Source organism: Aureobasidium melanogenum, assembly GCF_000721775.1.
Source record: "Aureobasidium melanogenum CBS 110374 unplaced genomic scaffold scaffold_31, whole genome shotgun sequence".
In the NCBI taxonomy this organism is placed as follows: domain Eukaryota; kingdom Fungi; phylum Ascomycota; class Dothideomycetes; order Dothideales; family Saccotheciaceae; genus Aureobasidium; species Aureobasidium melanogenum.
Window position 1 is genome coordinate 104,554 of NW_024470083.1, and position 21,684 is coordinate 126,237.

Consider the following 21,684-nt stretch of genomic DNA (forward strand, 5'->3'; position numbering starts at 1 on the left):
CTGCCATGTGTTTAACTCGAGCTTACCCAACTTGACTTCTCGTTTACAGTTGGCATTTGAATGTTGTTAGAAACATCAAGGTTTGAGGGCGTTTCTCCAGCATCCACATGGAAGTACCATTTTTCATTGAACATAGAAAAGCATAACATACGCAGACTCTATTATGGAGACAGTGGTCAGAGGAAGGAATAGATAGCAGAACATGTTCTCATTGGAAACGTAAAGGTCTGTTTTGGGTATACGAAAGATTTTGAGGAGGATGAAGAAGGACATCTAAACAACGTGCTTGACCTGTACAAGACCAATATCAGCGCCTGAAGTCGAGAAAATGTATCAAGAAAACAGGGCTATGAGCGTACCTCGAAGAAACGCTTGAGCCACCAGACCTGGAAGATGCCCTCGCCGATCAAGACACCGAGCTGGAAGATGCTCCACCACTTGACTCTGGCGTTGGTACTCTCAGCAGTGTTGCGGTGGGTGCGTTCGCGGACGACAATGTAACTCTGCTCATCCTTGACCTGTGCCAGCATCTCACCGAGAGTGCGCACTTCCTTCTCGAGAGGATCTTGAGGAGCCTCGCTCTCAGGGACGTAGACGATGCCGTGGACGTTGAAGCTGACTTCCTTTGTGTTTGCCGACCAGTGTTCGTTGCTGAAGCAGTACAGGTAGCGACCATCCATGTGGGCAGTGAAGCTGTGGTCGCCGCTGCTGACGGAGCGCTCGTGGACTTGGTATGCGTTGGCGGGGTTTTGGATCTATCGAAGGTCAGCTTGTGTCGAGACAGCGCATTGGCAGGAACCAAGAACATACCCAGAAGTCAATATCGAGGTTTCCACTTCCACCAAACTCGCGATCGCCGACCTGGAAGGTGACGGTCATTTTGTCATCCGAGTGCAGCTCCTCGTGGAAGCACTCGCGTGAGTGAGCCTTCAGCTGAATGTTGTGTGCCGAGCCGATGGCAAAAAGACCACAGAGGGCCGCATAGAGGAAGGCGAGGACGAGCATGTTTGCTGTGTGTCGAGAGTCGTGACACACAAAGAAAGGGCTTGGGAACGACGACAATAATTGTTTGGTCGAGATGTTGCGCTGTCCCTTGAACCATGGAGGTGCACGGCCCCTAAGCTCTTGCGGCCCCCCTATCCAAAACACGAACGGGGGGGTACTTGAACTCTGCAGGCTTGATTTGAAGGGTACTTCTATGCATCATGTATGTACATATAATTTTAAATTGGTCCAAGTAGCCCATATGTCAATATTGATAATCATATACCGCCCAGCTGTAAGAATATTCAAAACAGCTGGTAGCTGTTACCTTCGGTATACCTTCCTGTCCTTGAAGCTTGCTGCTTGCCAAGTTTCGTGGTCCGGGCTTATCGAACCTCACCTCATGCTGTGCTCCGTACCTCTGCTCGTTCTTTCCTCTGGAAAGATGCATACATATAATGGGTAGCCGAATACGACAATCTCAACTCGGATCCTGCCTCAGGGCCATTGTATATGGGAGGAGCGACAGAGTAGCGGAAAGTCTGGTGGACCTGCCTTCCCTTCGGACAACAGTAAGCATCGGAAAACTCTTCTTCGGGTTCTCTCCTGCAGCTGGATACCTTTGGACGACCTACGATTCCCAATACTCATAACACAGCTCGTGTATATCGGGAGTGGCCTCTATGGGTACTGTCTTGAGCACTGGACTGGGTATGGATGCAGGATCCTAAGACTGAAAGAGGCGAATCTCAACTGGTTGCAACATATCATGCTCATCTGGATCAAGCTGTACTTTCTGGATGGCCTTGTTCATGTTTTGACAACTGGTTCTTGGAGCTCGAACAAGACATGTATTAATGTCTAGAGGGCGTCGAAGATTATGCGAAGAGCCTCTGTCGGACTGGATCATCTGGTCTCTGGATGTAGGATCCCACAAATTTTCGTGCCTCTCGAAGGATGATGATGGGTGTCAAGGAAGATTTGCTCTGGTCCTGCAAAATCGACTCTGATCGTACCGCTCAGTGCCCAAGTGCACAAAAGCCTGGTTTGGGAGACACTACCCGCTTTGCTGGTGATGGTGCGCGTACCCATCGCGCGTGCTATTGAGGTCACCTGTGTACTGCACTGGATGACACTGACAACACCGGCATAGACTGCTCTGTTGATGGTAGCAGTGGTGTCTTTTTGTCAGTCGTGTTGGTGTTGCAGTGTGGCACTGTTGTAGCGGCAACAACGATGCTTAGAGCGTGTGCTCGGCCTGTATTCATGATGTGTGGTCGAAGCAAGTCACACACATGAGATGAGGTCAGGGGTAGCGTGCTTACAAAATAGGCAAGTCATGCCCTCTCAAGCATCATGCAATTATGGAAACATTTCTATTGCAGAGTGTTAATTTGTTTGGCTTGTTTGCATGAAGGAGGGCACCATAGAGGTAGGCTATATATTCGAGCAAGTTTGAATTTCCTTCACCCGAATGGGAAGGTTGGTCGAGTGGTCTCGGACTAAACTAGCACTCAGTGCCGGGGGTCCTGCCTACGGGAGCAGGATAGAGACTGCTCACATGGCCATCCGGAAGGCTCCTTTCTTCGGAGAGGAGTTCAGGGATAACCATTCACTTTTGCTCCTCAATTTCCTCTTTTCTTCCCAGTATAGCACACCTCTATAGTGTTGGTATAGGCAAATGTGTTGTTGTTGCAAAAAGAGCAGCCCGTAATATACACGGAGTTGAACACTTTGTTACGCGTCCAGATACGCGCTTTTTTGTTGTAGCCAGTGTTCAATTCTGCTCGAGGCCAACACATTTCGTACTTCTCTCGACTTTCACGTCCTACCACTTTCACTAGTCTACTTTCATCAAGTTCGACACACCACAAAGGCTCATACGTGACTTGAAGAGCTCTATCTGCTTCTCTTTTCATTTTTCTGAACCTCACACCAAGACGATCCTCTGAGTGTCTACGCATACTCAGCTGCGCTCACGATACGCACATCCCTATCTCAGCGCGACAAGATGCCACGCTCAAAGTCGCCCGTCCTCCCGATCTCCCTCTTCGACATCTTCCTCGGCTCTGGACGCGTCATCCGCAGACCAACTGGCCCACCAGGAGTAAGCACAATGCAGACAACTCCATCATCTGAGAATGCTGATTTACAAAGTTCCCCTTCCTACAGGTTCCCGGCAAGACCGAACTCGTTCGAGTGCGCAGACGCGTCAGTGGTCAGAAGACCAGCGGCGAAGAGCCCAAGGCAGCCAGCGCCAAAGAAAGCAACAAGGAGAACGCTCCTTCTGGTTCCAAGCACAGCAACACCAAGAAAGAAGACGCCAAATCCAGCGACAAGAAAGACGACAACAAGTCTACCAGCAAGAAAGAAGACAAAAAGTCCGATTCCAAGCCATCCAACGATAAAGCCGCGGATGCAAAGAAAGTCACCGACAAGCACAAGACCAACGGCAATAAACCTCAAGCTGCTGCTCAGAAACCTTCGGAGCCTGTCTTCACTGCAGAAGAAGACGCAAAGCTACTACTCATGAAGACCGAAGGCAAACCTTGGGCAGAGATTGCTGCAGCTATCGGCAAGACCAAGAAACAGACCACTAGACGCTTCGGCGAGATCAAACCTGATGACTGGCAACAACAGAAGGGCCAGCACGGTATCGACAAAGCTGGGGTTGTTGATGAGAAGAACAATAAGGCCGCAGAAAAGCAAGTTGCCAAGATGGACAAGAAGAACAACAAGGTTGAGGAACTCAAGAGCAAATCGAACGCTATTGAGAACACGAGACTCGAGAAGACTCCGTCAGCTGCAATTCTCCTGGGCGGCAAGCTCAACCATCAACATGCCCACGCTCATCGTCACGAAGTCCGCGTAGACCACCATCACCACCTGCACGATGCTCAACCTCACCGCACCCACCACGACACCCGTCACACCCGCCACGACTCAGCCCACGTCCCCCACCGCTCTCGCAGCCGCAACCGCCCACACAAATCCCACCAACGTGCTGCAGCCTCCGTCACCCCATCCTCACGCACAGCCTACACAATCAAAACCATGCCTTCGCTTGCCGAAGATGACCTCTTCTCCTTTGGCGAACTCCAAGCCCTGTCTGAATTGATCGGCAAGGACATGGAGGGAATGTGGCATCGTGTCAGTGCTGCTTTCTTTGGCATGACTGGAAGAAGAATCGCTGCTGAGGATATCAGGGAAAAGTTTGCCGATTTGGAAGTCGAGTAGATGGACGAAGGCCAGAAAGAAAGAAGGAGGTAGAAATGAGGATGATAAGGGAGGAAGGAGGTGGAGACGAGGAAGAACCGAAGAGGACGACGATTCTTTTGCCCGGTGGGCAGTCGTGCTTTAGAATTTTCTTGCTTTGCAATCCAAAAGCAAAGAGGAGAGAAGGATTCAGCACGAATACGGCAAGCACCTGCTCGAATTAACCACTCTGGTCTGGTAGAGGCCAACAAAACGCTCTTTCTTGTTCTCTGACCATTACAATCTTTTTTGACCACGAAGACAAGTCACACCGCTTGAAGTTTCTTTCCTCCTTGATACAGAACTTGTAGGAAGACAGTACATGAGGAAAAGTGCGATGCTATCTATTGTTCAGGCAAGCTGACAACGTCGCTTTGGCCCCAGGGAGAGACCTCATTTAGCCATCGGATATCATCAGTGGCATCGTCAATTTTGAGGAGATGAAGTATGAAACTCAGCACAGCAAGTTAACGAGTGTGGTCAGAAGTCATTCGCGGAAAGCAAGTTCGAGGAGCCGCTTTGGAGAGACGGCCACAAAAAGCACTTTGGAAAGAGACAATCACAGGAAGTGTGGAAAAGACAATATCTGGCAGTAGGAGAACAAATGTCTATGCAGTGTTTGTGGCTGGCCAATGAAGAAAAAACTAACAAAAGTTGGTGATACACAAACGCTTTTCTTCGTGTATGCCTTGCTTGCAACGCTTGCGCGAAACAAACCAGAAATAATGCAGTCGTTTTCCTGTCTTGCTTCAACTCCCTTTCCTGCTCCAATCTCCAACCAGCAAAAGAGAAACGGGTACAAGAGGGAGCAACAAACATGACAAGGTAAGAGAGAGAAATATGCGACAAATTCCAGATCCGCTCAAAACGCTCTGCCAAAAAGGAAGACTTGAATGTTTAAAAAAGAGTAAGGGAGGCCGTTCGCTGAACCGGAATGAGAAAAGTTGGCACAAAAACGTGTGATGGAAACCACAAAACGAAAGAAGAGACATTAGTAGTACAAAGAGGAAAAATCGTTGCCAGCCTTTTCGCATGCGTAACAAAATGATTCTGCTAGTTGGTTGATCGGATGGTCATAGAGCGAAAAATCAGCTATTTTATGTCATGGCCATGAGACGTAGTCGAGAATTCAGCTCCTCAGTTGGAGTTGCTAACCCATCATCTGAAGATGTACGTTCGAGGGCATTCGTCGAGCGTCGACTCCGGCGGTGGATGGTTGGTGACTCAGGGGCTTCGCGCATTCGTCGGCGTACTGATCGACTTCCATGCGACCCTATACTGCCTCCGAGACTTTTCGGGCTGGGTAGTAGATCTTCTGCATCCCTGATAACTTTCTTGACTCTGTCACGCAGCTCTTGGACGTAGGGGATGATTCGCTTCAAAGTCGCTGTGTCGAAATGAACCTTGTCTCGTCCTTCGGAGTTGAGACCAGCATTGGAAAGACGCTTCTGTTGCAGAGCTTCTATCACAGAACGAGCGACAGCTTCCGAATTTTTTCGGGGTCTTCGAGGTGTTGCTGGGATCACGAAGATGCCGTTATCAGTTCTACTTGGAGAAACAGTCGCTTCCTCGCTGTAGAAGTCAAATTCACCGTCAGCTGGAGATTCGGGGAGGCCGAATAGAGGGGGTGGCATGAGATGTTCCGTCGGTGGCAGTGGGTCGTCGAAAGCATCGTAATTGAAAGACGGCGATGAGGACGGCGAGAAGCGAGGAGCGAGTGTCTGTTCGTCAGATTCCTGGTCCGCAAGATCAATCATGGCGTCGACCTCGTTCCACATCTTTTCATTGTCTCCATCAAGCACTTCCAGCATGACAGCTCGCATCTTGAGTTCCTTCAGTTCCTCGATCAACAGGCCCCAATCTCGAAGAAGACCGATGTTGGCGAGCACATTTGTCTGTTGATCACGGATGGATTTAGGTACGAACATCGAAACACCGCTGTCGAGTCTTTTCTCTTCTGGGCCGGTTTCATCCTCGAAGTCGAAATCCTCATTCCAGTCCTCTGTAACGCCTTTACTCCCAATACCCCAAGTGCCGAACTTGTTGGTGCCTGTTCGTTTTCCATCACCGTCTTGGGCGACCGGTACACTTTGACTGCGGACATGGAGTCCACTTGGCGCTCTTCTTCCGACTGACCTGCTGCCACGAGTTTCGGCATCCTTTTTACCATGCACAGTCTTGGGGCGAGGAGGAGAACGATTGTTTGGGCTTTTCTCCAGAGGCTGTTGTTCGGACCAATCGAAGATACTGCTGCGCGTGTCTCTATCAGTGCTCCTAACAGTTGGTCGTTGCGGGGTCGTGTTTGCAGAACTTGAAGCATGCCCGTGCGGTGACAAGAGATCCGGAGTAATACCAAGGTGGGCGAAGCGATTTTTTTGCGGAATCTGAGGCTCATCGTCATCGTCTTCAGCAAAGGACCAAGAGCTTTCTTCATCGTCGTCAGCAAAATCAGGAAAGTGTTCGGCATGCTGGCGAAGATCGGAAAGAGAAGGCATGGTAGGCGGCGATGATGGAATGTGAGTTCGCACAGAAGCTTGTTTCATGTGAAGCATTGGCGAACTGCCCAAGGACTGATTTCGTGCTGAGCGAGCTGGAGTGGAAATGGCGTCTTCTTCGTGTATAATGCTGTGTCGTGGCTTGAGTGAATATCCTTGATCGTGTAAAGGCCCTGTTTGAAGGTAGTCTCTGAGCATGGTATGCTTGCCATGAATATGAAATGGTGGTGAATCGCCAAAAATGGTTTCTATAGAAGGACCTCGCCTGCCTGGGCTCGACTTTGGCGCCCGCGTTCGGACAGAGTCATAAATAGTGTCGCCTTGAGAATCAAGCGCCTCGTCATCGCCTAACCTCATGTCGCTATCTGAACCAGCCAGATGTGATGCAGAATCGGCATGGTGTGCCGGTTGATGAATAGGCCGTGAAGGTGAAGGTAATGTGTCGAAATATTCACTGTCGTCGCTTTGCGGATTTGATGGATCGGCATGATTGAGTGATGCACCCAAGACGGATTGCTTCTGGTGCGATGGTAGTCTAAGGTCTATTTCGGTAATGGGGCTGCTAACGGATGGCGGCTTTGTAGTTTGCGTAAGATCATCCAAGTCACGTTGTCTCGCGACGGCGTCGGATGGTTCATCTTGAGACAGGCTTTGTCTGTTGCCCATACTTGTGGGCGTGTTGGATCGAGCTCGCGCACCCGGTCGACGATATTTAGCGACGGGCGCTGCTTTGATGGGCGGTGGTTGCTTCCAGATCTGTGGCTCTGCGGGGAGAATGTCACTCACAGAGAAAGAGCTCGACGCTGACTCGATCCTAGACAATTCGGCAATGTCTTGTCTGTCCAATTCGTCCTCAATACTCTTTCGCTCATCTATTCTCGAATCAAATGAGGTACTTGGGAAATCAACAGTTGCTCGTGAAAGTCGGTTCGATGCAAGGGGCGTCTGCTGAGATGAGGAATAAAAACGGTCGGCTACCGGGACATTAGACACCACATTCGAATCGGATACAGCTTCGAAATCATCGGCATCATTATCAAACTCAATGGGAGCAGCTTTGATATTCTCTCTAGCAGACACCAAGACAGGCCGATATTTCCTATCCGCATACACCTTTTTGATGGGGTTAGGGATGCTGGTCGAGTTGCGACGCCGTGTCGATTCCTGGGGTACTACAGCTTGTCTGGGAGCAAAATAGTTACGCCATTGAACGTCTTCGGGCATGGACTCTGCTGGAGAATCGTAGAAAGAGTGCCTGAAAGCTTCTTCTGCTTTGGGAACAACGGGGGTGCGTCTTTCTTGCAGAGTGGCACTTCGCTTGTGGCTGGTTGCTGGGCGTCTTAAAGTCGGAACTGGAATCTTTGTGGTTGAGCCGCCATACGAGGCGGAAGTGGGCACTTTGCTCACCGAGGTGGAGCGTTTGACGAGTTTGTTCGGGGCTGTGTTGATGGGTGGAGTGTGGCTGGGGATCATCGGGGTAGTGGATCCCGAGGCTGAAGGAGCGACAGAAATGACGGAAGAATCAGGGCGGGAAGTTGAAGATTGCGTCGAGTCACGCGAAGAGAAAGAAAATCTTTTGAGCCATGAGGGCGTTTGATGAGGAGCGAACGTGGGAGAAATGGGAGGTGAGGCTTCTGCAGCGTGTCGAAAGGACGGAGTTGCGCCGCGAGGCATTGTATGACCGTCTCTTTTCTTCAGCACCGTTCTTGCATGATCCGGCGCATTCCTCGCGGTGGCAGATTTGTTGCTTGCAGAGTGAAGAGCCTGGCGAGCCGTGAAGGTGAAAGGAGGACAAAAAGAGGCCGGGGTCGCGTATGTGTCGACGGTCTGTACCGTGCAGGTTGCCGTCGATGTCATGTCACTCGTAGGCGGAACGAGCGAAGGTGCTCGAGAGTTGGACCGCGGTCGAGGACTGACCGGGTCGAGTGAAGAAGGAACGGAAGGAGGGTGGAGGTAGGCAGAGGATCTATGCGAGTCGGAGCGATGAGTGAGGTTGTTGGAAGGGCGATGTTGACGGTCGAGCCGTGTGTCGTGGTCGGGTCGGGCAAGCACAAGGCCCAGGGCAGACACGCCAATGCCGGTGCTCGTTGCACAGAGCTGTATAGGATTGACCGTCAGTCGGGAGTTGAGCAATCGAGGCTGCAAGGGGGAAGAGAAAGGACGGTCAATGCTGCTGCATGACGAAGAGTGCAGCCGCTGTACGAAGAGGTTTAGGCTTCATAGAGCGAGCAACAGGGGGAGGCACAAGCAGCAGCAAGTGCAGTCAGGGACGGAGACAGGATAGCGAGGGGCAGGGCAGTCGCATATCAAGCCATTGAATGGACGGCGGCAGGCAGCGTAGCGGCTGGGGACATTATAGTGAAAGCGGGTCTCTGGTGCAGCTTACCGTGGGGATCGTTTTCATGCTTTGGCCGATGCCATGCGCCCATCAACGAGACACACAACTCGAGGGCGGCGGCGGAGGAGGAGTACAATTGGACGGACTGCTCAACGTGTATCCCGTCCTCGTCGTCTTCATAGTGGAGTAGGCTCGTCGCTCTACTGAACAGCCAAAGAGTCAAGGCCCGCAGCGCAAAGCCCCACAAACAAGGCACAGGCACAGACAGCAAAGGAAGGCTGGGTTAGGATGCTGGACGGCGACCGCTCGGCATCGTCTAAAGTTTGGATGCCCAGTTTTTCCAGGATGCCATTGTTATGGCCTGCGTTTCAAGCGCCTACAAGTACCGCTACCCCTCAGCTCAGACGCCACCACGAGTGCCCGCTGAACGCTCATGCAACAAGAGATCAAACTCTAACGGCGTGCCAAACATTTATCCAAATGCTCCCGCAACATCATCAAAGCCTTTGGAGAAGGAATGCCGCTGTCCACAACAATTTGCTTTCCTTTGCCAACCACTGTGCGCGGCACAATGCCAGCCATGCCTTCGTTTCCCAGCCATGCATGAGGGCTGCATTTGTCGAGTCTATTTCTGCCCTCACTACATAACTACAGGCACGTCGCTTTGTTTCATCTTTTGCTGCAGTCTGTTGTCAAATCTCTCTCCTTGCACAGCGCCCTCAACCGCCAAACGTTGTGCGACTCTTCCAATCGCCGTCGCTTATTCACCACCATCCTTGTAAATAGCAATCAATCCTTACGGCACATAGCTCCTCTCATACACTCCGGCCTGCAACGCCGTTTCCTAATCCATGTATCCGTATTATGCCATTGCTTGCTAAACTACCACGTAACTTCTTGCCCACTTGCCGCAAAATCCGACCTGATCTTCTAACCCTAGAGTTGAATGCTGACTCCAGCCAAGCATTGTAAGTTACAATGCGAGGAATTCATCGCATTTCATCCTCGACCAACAGGACCCGTGGGTCCAGCTCAAACTTAACAACCGAGAAATCCACCACTAAAGCAGCCGTATGCTGCTTTGTATCAGCTGCAGGGTGTTTAGCGTGGTCCTGTCGGTCCCTTTGATCCTTTGAAGCCCGGACAATGTTGCAGTGCGACTCGCGAGTCGTCGGGGCGTCTTTCCTAAGGCGTTCCACGCAAGCGCTTGGATCGTTTGGGGTTCTGTCATTTTCGAATCGCCGTGCATCTAGCATCTGAGATCTGGCATGATGGTACATGTACTCACACGACTCGTACGTGTATAGAATGAAACCGAGCCTCATTTCCATGCATCCATCGCGTGCCTGCGTGCAAAGGTGACAACGAAAAGGCCATGCAACGATGCACAAAAAGATGACACATATTCAGGCTTCAGCAAGCAACTTGAAACGCTAACAAGCATGGCAGACGGATCATCCGCTTGGGGCTTCGTCTGGATCGACTCGGTCCGCCTGAGCTGTGGAGTTGACCAACAACACCTATGATGTCGCGCAAGTATCCAGCCGTGTGCAGCGGCGGAAAGAAGAAGGGCTTGTGTACATCTTCCTACACGTCAAATCTTCAAAGTTACACAATCGACCTCGACTGACGGGCAGGAACTAAACCATCCCTTGAAAGTCTGCTGGTCAAAGAGAAGATCGCGGCTGGTCTTACGCAACGTCGGCTCGAGGGTGACCGGGGAAAATTGATCGCCAATCTACACTCGTCAGGTCCGGGAGTTTGGTACTGCTCACTAACCTTCCACTTCTGTTCTTGTATCGTGGCTTGTCTGTGAAACGGCACGGTCCTCTTCTTCCACATGCTCAAGCCTGATTCGGATTTGACGGAGGTTGACATCGCTTGGCAGGTCATGGTTGGTTTTATACGACGGAGATAAACAGCAGAATGTCACTCTGTACACCGAATGTACAAGGATTCGTCTGTCGATCAAAGAATGCTGAGAGAAGAACTCAAGAGTCCGCTGCTATCTTCAACCTTCTTCAAGCATAACCCTAGGTCCTACAGGAATAGAATTCAGTTTCAGCATGATTAATCACCTTACTGAAGGTTGCTCGGGCATCAGCATGCACAGATACTCTGCTCAACCCGGGTTCCAGCTCACTCAATCCCACTTTGAATGCACATTGCTGATCCGCTTAATCGTATTTTGGCTTTCCGTACCTTTTACTCAGGTTGTACGACTTTCGTGACCAGTCTGGGGAACAAGCAGATCGATTCAAGCCACGGTCCTTTCTCCGCGGTTGATTGGTCAATGTTCAAAATAGCTTGACCTTTTGCGAAGACGGACAGGGAATGAACCATCGGCTTCGGGCTGGCTGTGCTCATTTTTCGTGCAGCTGGTCTGTGGTGATCTAGCAAACTAGCATAAGGAACAGCGGGCATGGTATATGGCGTAAGCCAAGTAGGTCGATTCGTCACGGCACTTCGAAGTTCGAAGATATGCGGTTTAATATGTATTGTCAGGATGTATCACCAGCCTGCATGACCCTATACGAATTACTGAGAATCCAAAATTATCATTGGCAGTTCTGTTTCCCTTATATGCTCAGTGTTATCATTGCCCTCGAGTATTCTTGCGTGCTTGCACTTTGACAAGGGCGGTGGTCGAATTAGTGCCATCACTACGCTCGTTTACATCACCGAAACGTTCGGTAAGCTACACGTACAAGATTTCTCATCCGCATCTCTTCCGCAACGCCCCTCACTGGTTCGACGGACAAGAGCTGGAAAACTACGCAAGGGCATCGGATCACCGAACAGCAAAGCCTCTTCCGTAGAAGCGTGAATTTTGTTTCTTTTCCACGAAGGATTTGGAGCCCCACAAGGACAAAGATAGCGGTGAAGTTCCTACAGCCGCCACTCTAACCAAACACGCAAAAACTCACATCACTGAATCTCCTGTGATACCATGGAAGCCGAGATCAGAGCCCAGATCCCTGACATCGACCCTGTCGTGTCCGAGTATTCTGCAGGATATCTCAACCATGCTTCGCAGGCATACAGCACGGAGGGCGACCCACTGTCCGATGCCGCTGCTGCGGTGACAGCTCTGTTGCTATCCGCTTCCGGTGATCTGTCTAGCCAGAATGAATTGACAATTCAGAACCTGGTTGAAAAGTTTGTCTCCAAGCTCTCGGCACAGTCTGGTCTTGATGGTGAAAAGCGCCAACAAGCACCTTCTGCCAGAAAGCTGGACCAAACCATTCAAGTCGGATCTGCAAGGAACATCTCTTCCACTCTTGGTTTGACCGGTGGTGTCAACTTGGAGCACACTGGTAGACAGATCGAGTCTCGTGTTGACAAGAAGAAGCTTGAGAAGGCCGAAAAGAAGCTCCGCGCAAAGCAAGACAAGAAGGAATTCAAGACTGTCGAGTATGAGGCTTCTAAGCTTTTGGACCAGCCCGACGATGCTGCATCTTACGAAGAATTCTTCATGAAGGTTAACCCTCTGCAACTTGGCTCGGACAACCAAGGCAAGAGTAAGGACATCAAGGTTGATGGCATTGATATCACTATTGGTGGCAAGAGAATTCTGAGTGACACCAACTTGACGCTGGCATATGGCCGCAGATATGGTTTGGTTGGTCAGAACGGTATCGGTAAATCTACTCTGCTCAGAGCTTTGAGTAAGAGAGAGGTTGCCATCCCTACTCACATTTCCATTCTTCACGTTGAGCAAGAGGCAAGAGTTTTCATATACTCATAACTCGGTCCATTACTGACGTATGCAGATTATGGGAGACGACACTCCTGCTCTCCAAGCCGTTTTGGATGCTGATGTCTGGCGTAAGCATTTGCTGAAGGAGCAAGACAAGATTACCAAGGAGCTTGCAGAACTGGAAGCCGCCAGATCACAAATGGCAGACACATCAACAGACGCTGCTAAGCTTGACAAGCAACGAGAGGGTCTTGATATCACTCTCAGTGACGTTCAATCCAAGCTCGCTGAGATGGATTCTGACAGGGCCGAATCTCGTGCTGCCAGTATTCTGGCTGGTCTTGGTTTCTCTCACGAGAGGCAGCAATTCGCCACAAAGACCTTCTCTGGTGGTTGGCGTATGAGATTGGCACTTGCTCGTGCTTTGTTCTGCGAACCTGATCTTCTCATGCTCGATGAACCTTCCAACATGTTGGACGTTCCGTCTATTACCTTCTTGTCAAATTACCTGCAGACCTACCCCAGCACTGTCTTGGTGGTTTCTCACGACAGAGCCTTCCTTGACGAAGTCGCCACAGATATCATTCACCAGCACTCAGAGCGTCTCGACTACTACAAGGGCGCCAACTTCCAATCCTTCTACAACACCAAGGAGGAGAGAAGAAAGACTGCCAAGAGAGAGTACGAAAAGCAGATGGCCGAGCGTGCACATTTGCAAGCCTTCATCGACAAGTTCCGTTACAACGCAGCCAAGTCGTCTGAAGCACAATCACGTATCAAGAAGCTGGAGAAGATGCCTGTCTTGGAAGCCCCTGAGAGCGAGTACACAGTCAAGTTCACATTCCCTGACGTGGAAAAGATGTCGCCTCCTATCATCCAAATGAGTGGTGTCTCCTTCGGCTACACACCAGACAAGCCATTGCTCAAGAATGTTGATCTCGACGTTCAGCTCGACTCGCGTATTGGTATTGTTGGACCCAACGGTGCTGGTAAAACAACAGTGCTCAAGCTTCTCATCGGCGCACTACAGCCGACCACTGGTCTCATCTCTCAGAACCCTCGTCTACGTGTCGGTTTCTTCGCTCAACATCACGTCGATGCTCTCGACTTGACTATGAGTGCTGTTGGCTTCATGTCCAAGATGTTCCCTGGCAAGACCGATGAAGAGTACCGCAGACATCTTGGTGCCTTTGGTATCACCGGTATGACTGGTCTGCAGAAGATGGCCATTCTTTCAGGAGGTCAAAAGTCTCGTGTCGCTTTCGCTATTCTGTCTCTTCAGAACCCTCACATTCTGGTTCTTGATGAGCCTTCTAACCATTTGGATATTGAAGCCATGGACGCTTTGGCAGATGCTTTGAAGAACTTTGGTGGTGGTGTACTCATGGTTTCTCACGACGTGTCTCTTCTTCAGAACACATGCACAAGTCTATGGGTATGCGACCAGGGAAGTGTTGAGCACTTTGATGGCGATGTCAACGACTACAAGCGCAGAATCACAGCCCAGGCTGACGCAGCAGGTGTGGCTACCACTCACCACTAGTCTCGTTTATGCCGGCAAGACCATTGCAGTGTCCATATGTAGCAGAGCTTATATGAACATGAATCTAAATGACAATATCTGCATAGATAGTAGATGGTCCGCCAAGCCATGTCCCTGATGATCCTCTCTGCACAGCATATCTACCCACCTTGTCTGACTCTTAGTGAACATACGGAACTGCCAAACCATTCATACTGTCCATCCATATGGCTAGGTCGTGTTAGCCGGTAGATATATCGAGTTCTCACTCTATACCATTGCACGGGGTACTAGAGCTTCCTTCCGCATTAGGTAACGGAGATCTCCGTGCACAGCAGAAAAAAATGAGACGGCCAACGCCAGCGCATGTCGCACATCCCACCATCCCACTTCCAATCTCCTTACTTCCTCTCTCTCATACACTACATTTTCTCGGGGTCGGCCAGTCACAGCCCACTCCTACTTATCTGCGACCATTTCCTCCGCACTCGCTCCCCTCTCCATCCTCTCTCGAGTATCCGCAGCAGGCCCTGCGTTCGCGACAGCTCACTTGCGCATCTGCTGGTCGGCGAACACTAAAGCTCAAAGCTTTACTCTAGTCCGAACTTACGCCAAAGGTCGAGGAAGAATGCCTCCCAAGAAGGTCGTCAAGGAGGAGAAGATCCCTTTGGGTCGTCCCGGAAACAACCTGAAGAGTGGTATCGTATGTAGGGAATAGTCCGCCGGAGTGCCCATGTAACTGTCGCTAACCTCAATTGCAGGTTGGTCTGGCTAACGTCGGAAAATCCACCCTCTTCCAAGCTATTACCAAGTGTTCTCTTGGTAACCCTGCTGTATGTACCATCGCACTCGGTCCGACGCTTCCTTCATTAACCCTTACTGAAGAACTTCCCCTACGCCACTATCGACCCTGAGGAGTCTCGTGTCATTGTTCCCGATGAGCGTTACGACTGGCTTTGCGAGCACTACAACCCCAAGTCGAGAGTCCCCGCTCACCTTACCATCTACGATATTGCTGGTCTGACCCGTGGTGCCTCTACTGGTGCTGGTCTCGGAAACGCTTTCTTGTCTCACATTCGTGCCGTCGATGCCATCTTCCAGGTCGTCAGATGTTTCGATGATGCCGAAATTATCCACGTCGAGGGTGATGTCGACCCCGTCCGTGATCTCGAGATTATCAGCGAGGAGCTCCGTATCAAGGATATCGAGTTCGTCGAGAAGGCTCTTGAGAACCTGAAGAAGCAGACCCGCCGTGGTGGTCAGTCTCTTGAGATGAAGAAGCTCAAAGAAGAGGAGGCTACCACAGAGAAGATTCTCGCCCTGCTCCAGGAGGGCAAGGACGTCCGTCACCAGCACTGGACTCCCAAGGAGGTACGTTACACTGCGCTTCATACCTTTGTCACACATCGCCCCCTTTGCAATGATGATCCAACTTTTATACCCAGCTCTCAGAATAACGGTCCATCGGAGAAAGGCTTAACCTGTTGGGATTGGACCCAACGGGGAGCCGGATCCAGGACTCTTTTGCTGTCAAGTCCCTTCTGAAACACACTTCGACTACCACATATGCTTCAAATCGATCTTTCATGTTCATGGCTAACAAGATTCGATAGGTCGAGGTCATCAACCCTCTCTTCCTTCTTACCGCCAAGCCTGTTGTCTACCTGACCAACCTTAGCGAGAGAGACTACCTCCGTCAAAAGAACAAGCACTTGCCCAAGGTTGTCGAGTGGATCAAGGCTCACTCTCCTGGCGAGCCCATTCTCCCCATCTCCATCGCCCTTGAGGAGCGTCTTTCCCGTTTCGAGACCGATGCCGAGGTCGAGGAGGAGTGCAAGAAGATTGGTGGCAAGTCTGCTCTTCCCAAGGCCATCACCACTATGCGCAAGGCTCTCGACCTTGGCAGCTTCTTCACAACCGGTACCGATGAGGTCCGTCAATGGACTATTCGTAACGGCACCAAGGCTCCTCAAGCCGCCGGTGTGATTCACGGTGATTTCGAGAAGACCTTCATCCAGGCCATCGTATACAACTTCAACCTTCTCAAGGAGTTGAAGACTGAAGCCGAAGTCAAGGCACAAGGAAAGATCATGACCAAGGGCAAGGACTACATTGTTGAGGATGGAGACATCGTTCTCATCAAGGCCGGTGCCGCCAAGGCTTAAATAAAGAATTGCCGACGTCTTGGTTCTCGAATCCGTTGGATGAATGATGAGTGGGACTGTTTCTGGTCACTCTCCCAGGCTTCCTGTTTCTACTTTACTGCTCGACAGTAAAACGATTTGGCACTGGCCGACTGAGCTAGTGCTGAAGCAGCTTGCTGCGAAGAGTTGATACCCGGCCTGTTTTGTGGCCAGCACATATAGATGGGGCTCGTCGATATGTGTTGCTCATGCCCCATTAGCATATGCTTGATAATGAAAAGTAAATGACTTTAACATGATGAATATTCTTGCATCTTACATCATCTTACTCAAAAACGTGATCGGGATGTGTCCTATGTTGCATCGGATATAAAGTGTTTCAGGTGAGCATCACAAAGGTGATTGATGGCTGATCCTGAAGGAGTCTTCCGCGCGCTAGATATGCACATGTTCGCATCCAAAGAATAGCTCGCAAACCCTGGGCTATATGTCAATTGGTGTGCGCGTCCTTCAGTCAGCCTCGTATGGTTAGACGGATGTTTAGTCAAGGGTGGAGCTTGGCGGGCAGAATCAGATTCCGGCAGCCGGTGACGTTGTGGGCGGGCGACAGTCACATGTTGAAACATATTCGAGGCGGAGCTCTATTAGGCACGCAGGCAGATCAGCCTAGGTTCACGACAGTTGCAGGGACCCAAGACAACAGACAAGAACAGTTCAGGAGTTGATTCAAGCCCATGACTTTGCGTGCCGACGGAACCTGAGGAACAAGACAATCTCGCCCGGCCGTGGGCGCATTTCGCATACCGTCAATCCATCTTGCCATGACCCACCACCGACTACCGATTGAATGCACCCTCTAAACCCCTTTCTGCGGGCCTTCTTCAGAAGCACCCTCCCCTCGCAGTGTCTACCCGTGAACCACCATATCCTGCTCGTCCCGACGACTGAATCGCTACTACAAGGCCGCGACCGCGAAACGACTGCGCCATATTCTGACCTCGCCGTCTCTGAAGAATTTCTCTCGAGCCATGTCATTCGCATACCTGGAGGTATCCCACCTGGGTCCACGTCAAAAGATGGAGGGAACATTCGCGAGACCAAAGGCAAGGCCAAGCAGTATAACACACTCAATGGCAGGACCGTAGTCGTCAAGGATACATACGTCTACAGCAACAAAGGTTCGCCTTATCCACTGGCTTACAGCGACACTGCTGACACCGCTCTATAGGCTTCAAGAGCTTGACACAGGCTCAACTTTTGACCGACACTCTGTTTTGTCCAGACATCCCAGAAGCCCAGCAATGGCTCGTCTACTACATCTCTAGACCTCTAACAGGCTCATACGACCTCGTTCGCATCGTACCGGCTACCATCAAGACGGCTGCTCAGCGCGCTGCAGACAAACCAAAGTCTTCCATCCCCTCGGCATCGGACGTCAAGAAGAAAGATATCGCATCATTTACAGAGCTGCTGACCGCATTCCCTCTGATTGCGCGACAACTACAGAATGGTCTGGATAGAACACTCAAGGAGTTTGCGGCACAATTTGAAGGCCCTGTACCTAACAAGTCGTCACGGGCGCCATCTGTGAGCTCGCAAAGATCGGATTACTCTTCAACTTCGTTAGAGGATTCATTGGCTTCGCTCAGGTCTTCGGTTTCTGGGAGCGAGAGCAGTATACGTCTTTCATCACTGGCCATAGAACCGGAAGAGGACTCCATGCGCTTTGCGCTTGAAAGTGCGACTACTGCTGCTATCGATTTGTTCCAAGGCGTTGACAGACAACAATTATCACTCCTTGGTGCCACAACTGATTTGTCAGGTCCAGTTGTTGAGCGCATGATTGAACGTCATGTCGCGGAGCAGCTACACGAAACAATTCTATTTCCACGGATATGCAATATTCGCCGTTCAGAAGACCTCGAACTCGAACATCGCTTGCGGAAGATGGCCAACATCGACATTGCACAAGTCGGTATACCTATAGAGGATGGTATGAGGGGGAAAAGAGATATGGCGATCCGGATCGACAGAGCTGTGGGCATTTTCAAGAAGATGGGCGTAGCCAGCAGTCCTCAGGAGATGATCGAAGTTTTACTAGAGACAGCAAAGACTGTTACCACGACTCCAACCACTAACGTAGGGAAGCCAGGAACGCGCCCGGATGGCACGTCAGAGAAACCGAGTATAGCCATGACTATCAATGCCGATGCTTTGGTCTCGATGCTCCTGATCGTTGTTATCAGAAGCTCTGTTCGTTATCTGCACGCCAGACTCTCCTATATGAGACACTTTGTGTTCATTGACGATGTGGACAGTGGAGAGATGGGCTATGTACTGAGCACTTTCGAAGCTGTACTGCTTTACTTGTCAAGAGACTCGGATGCCTTACGGATAGCTGCGAGAAAGAATGCGCGATTATGGAAAGCGACACGAAATGGAAACATATCGGATCTGCGCAAGATACTTCAACCAGACGCTCCCTGGATGGCAGGTGGTCAAGTCATAGAAGAGGCGCCATCATTTGACGACAGCTTCAGAGATCAAGATGCATCAAGCTTGAGTTCACGGCTGAACGATGTACAAATGGAACAGGAACAACAGTCATCGATATCTGGAGGTGGTTTTGCTGCCGTTGGTGGATCTTTGGCTCACGTGTTTCCTTTCCAAAAACCGCCGACACCACCCCCAGAAGTCAGTCAGCCAAAACGAAAACGTGTGACTATGGCCAAACTACGCAGCGCATCTGTGTCATCAGGATATTCATCTCCGTCCCGGTCCAGATCCAAGAGTATAGACTCTACCATCAGCAATGCTTCAGCAGGCGACAGCTCTCTCGACAAAATCTCACAATCACAAGGTCTGGGTGGAGACTCTATTTTGATGATGGCCATCGAGAATGGACAACTCGCATCTTTAGAGTACCTCTTGAGTTTGGATCAATATTTCCCTATCGAGTTCATTCTGGAGGATGCTAACAACGAGGGAGTGACTCTGCTTGTTGCCGCTGTGCAGGGCGATGACAAAAACCTAACAAACACCTTACTCAATCACATCATCCGCAACTCTCCCTCCGACAGCACTCTACGATCATATTTTGTTCGTCAAGACAGTAAAGGAAGAACATTTGCCCACTATCTTTTCAACCAGCCACATCTGATGGAGACTGTCGGCGAAATGCTGCCGTGGCGGCTCAAAGACAAGAATGGTCAAACCCCATTATTTGCTCTATGCAGGTCATACGACCACCAGGAGTATCGTTGGATGGTCGAAACCGCATTGACTCTCGCGACCAATACTCAACCAGATCAAGAGCCACTCCACCTTGCTGATCACATAGACAACAAGGGCAACACTTTACTACATATTGTCAACGATCCTCATCTAACGGCGTGGCTCCTTCGTCATTGTGATTCGGATGTGAATGCAGCGAATGACAAACGTTTCACACCGCTTATGATGGCGAGCAAATACGGTAGACTCGACTTGGTTCGAACATTCTTCGGTGATGCTCGAGTAGACCTACAGATTAAAGACATTCGAGGCTTAACAGCGGTTGAATTGGCCAAAGATGACGAAGTCAGAAACCGAATTGATGATTTGGTGTTGCTATCAACGCGACCTGCAGCAGATGGACGAATCACTTCTGTCGTTCGCTCATTCTTCGTGGAGGATGCCACTGTTCGACTAGTGCTAAAGTCTGGAGGTCCGAACCCAAATGGCACGATCACAGTCACCACCTGTCGTCGCTCCGTTGCCGATTTTGAACACCTCGCAAAATGGCTCTCGATTGAGCAGCCCGCGTCTTGGATCCCGACACATTTCAATCTGACATCGCCCTTCTTGATACCATCAAAGCCATCAAGGGCTGTCCTGCGTGATATTCAGCTCCGCCTTGATGCATTCTTGCAATGTCTTCTGACACATTCTACTTTCTCTACACATGAGATGGTATGGGAGTTCTTCCTTGTTCCCGATATTGATCCCGCCATGTTGGCCGAGCGAGCGAAACACAAGGCAGAGATCCGTGTGGAGAATGTTCGGGATGACTACGATCCGATCACGGATACACGAGAAGTCGAATCATTTGTAACGCATGCAAAAGATCAACTTCGTGGAGTCTCTCATGCTGTGAAATCCCTCATCAGACGCACTAATGCCCAGCGCGTGATCAACTCGGATTTGTATGATGCGCGAATGCTCAATAACACCGGTGTCGCAACCCTTCAATTCCTTCCTCGAAAATATTTTACAGCATTCGAAATGTACACAAAAGCTTTGACGCCTTCAGAATCTGATCCTCTGGCAAGCTTTTACTACTCGCTGCACTCGATTGCAAATTCCTCAACAGCGGTCTTGGTTGCTCTTGGGCGGCCAACGAGCCTGATTGGCAGCATGAACCAAGCTAGAAGAAATATCGAGAGAGCTCTGGGGTCTCTTAGCAGGCAATCCCGCTGGACGCCAAACATAGGGCTGTTTGACGAGACAAGGCGGTCGATTGCAGCTGAAGCTGAAGAGAAAGCAACAAAGGCTCAAGGTGAACTTGACTCACTTGGTAGCGAACTACGCTACACGCAACAGACTGTTGCAGCCGAGTTGGCTGGTTGGCAAGAACAGCACGTCAAGTTCGGCAAGAGAATGCTGAAAGATCTAGCCAAGGGTATGGTTGTGAAAGAAAAAGCCAGGCTCGAGAGTATGAAAAGAGCATTGAGAGAGCTGCAAAGGTGAAACAAGGGTATATACATGGTACGTGTGCATTGGCGTTTCATGAACTCAGGATCGTTCTACTGTACATTTAGCAGGAACTCGTACCTCAAACGGCGTTCGCAGGTCATGTAGCATTAGCAAGGCTTGGACGCAAGCATGACGACGATCTAAAATGATGATCTATATATCACAGCTTGACTCGTTGTAGATCTCGTACAGCTGTGAACACATCTCTTTGTCTTCAAGTGATGCATATCGTTCTCCAAGACTGATTCAAGACCAGAAGCACTTCGAGGGAGGTATACCTTGTCGCCGAGAGCCCTCATACGGGGTAGCTCTTTCCTCTTTCGGCAGGTAGGTGGTATCGTTGCCTGCCGAAAGCGTCGGCCGTCTCGACAGAAGACTCGACGGCTTCTCATACACTTCATTGCGCCAGCCAACTCTTCTCCCTCCTGCCTTCTTCATTACACAACACACTCCTTTGACACGTTTATTTCACGTGTTCTTTGATCCTACCTGTCCTTCCTCTTCTTTCTCTA

General features: G+C 50.4%; 7 protein-coding genes across 7 annotated transcripts; 4 read left to right on the forward strand and 3 right to left on the reverse strand.

Moving 5' to 3' along the window:
• Window positions 1–273: 273 nt before the first annotated feature.
• Window positions 274–1,005, reverse strand: M437DRAFT_69878 (supernatant protein factor, C-terminal domain-containing protein; the record flags this gene model as incomplete). The annotated part of the gene is made up of 3 exons (XM_041025365.1): window positions 274–291; window positions 360–755; window positions 811–1,005. The coding sequence occupies 3 exons, from the start codon at window positions 1,003–1,005 to the stop codon at window positions 274–276; spliced, it is 609 nt and encodes a 202-aa protein (XP_040875555.1).
• A 1,990-nt stretch (window positions 1,006–2,995) lies between these two features.
• On the forward strand, window positions 2,996–4,221 carry M437DRAFT_69879 (uncharacterized protein; the record flags this gene model as incomplete). The annotated part of the gene is made up of 2 exons (XM_041025366.1): window positions 2,996–3,091; window positions 3,157–4,221. 2 exons carry the CDS (start codon window positions 2,996–2,998, stop codon window positions 4,219–4,221), a joined length of 1,161 nt encoding a protein of 386 aa, XP_040875556.1.
• A 1,115-nt stretch (window positions 4,222–5,336) lies between these two features.
• On the reverse strand, window positions 5,337–8,408 carry M437DRAFT_88503 (uncharacterized protein; the record flags this gene model as incomplete). The annotated part of the gene is made up of 1 exon (XM_041028847.1): window positions 5,337–8,408. The coding sequence occupies one exon, from the start codon at window positions 8,406–8,408 to the stop codon at window positions 5,337–5,339; it is 3,072 nt and encodes a 1,023-aa protein (XP_040875557.1).
• Window positions 8,409–10,061: 1,653 nt separating this feature from the next.
• On the reverse strand, window positions 10,062–10,914 carry M437DRAFT_69881 (uncharacterized protein; the record flags this gene model as incomplete). Its single annotated transcript, XM_041025367.1, has 3 exons — window positions 10,062–10,335; window positions 10,704–10,810; window positions 10,852–10,914. 3 exons carry the CDS (start codon window positions 10,912–10,914, stop codon window positions 10,062–10,064), a joined length of 444 nt encoding a protein of 147 aa, XP_040875558.1.
• A 1,108-nt stretch (window positions 10,915–12,022) lies between these two features.
• M437DRAFT_78923 (ABC transporter domain-containing protein) lies at window positions 12,023–14,315 on the forward strand (the record flags this gene model as incomplete). The annotated part of the gene is made up of 2 exons (XM_041027074.1): window positions 12,023–12,796; window positions 12,846–14,315. The coding sequence occupies 2 exons, from the start codon at window positions 12,023–12,025 to the stop codon at window positions 14,313–14,315; spliced, it is 2,244 nt and encodes a 747-aa protein (XP_040875559.1).
• A 607-nt stretch (window positions 14,316–14,922) lies between these two features.
• On the forward strand, window positions 14,923–16,459 carry M437DRAFT_59168 (GTP-binding protein YchF; the record flags this gene model as incomplete). The annotated part of the gene is made up of 4 exons (XM_041023533.1): window positions 14,923–14,997; window positions 15,056–15,127; window positions 15,180–15,665; window positions 15,908–16,459. 4 exons carry the CDS (start codon window positions 14,923–14,925, stop codon window positions 16,457–16,459), a joined length of 1,185 nt encoding a protein of 394 aa, XP_040875560.1.
• An 826-nt stretch (window positions 16,460–17,285) lies between these two features.
• Window positions 17,286–21,166, forward strand: M437DRAFT_88506 (uncharacterized protein; the record flags this gene model as incomplete). Its single annotated transcript, XM_041028848.1, has 2 exons — window positions 17,286–17,616; window positions 17,667–21,166. 2 exons carry the CDS (start codon window positions 17,286–17,288, stop codon window positions 21,164–21,166), a joined length of 3,831 nt encoding a protein of 1,276 aa, XP_040875561.1.
• Window positions 21,167–21,684: the final 518 nt, after the last annotated feature.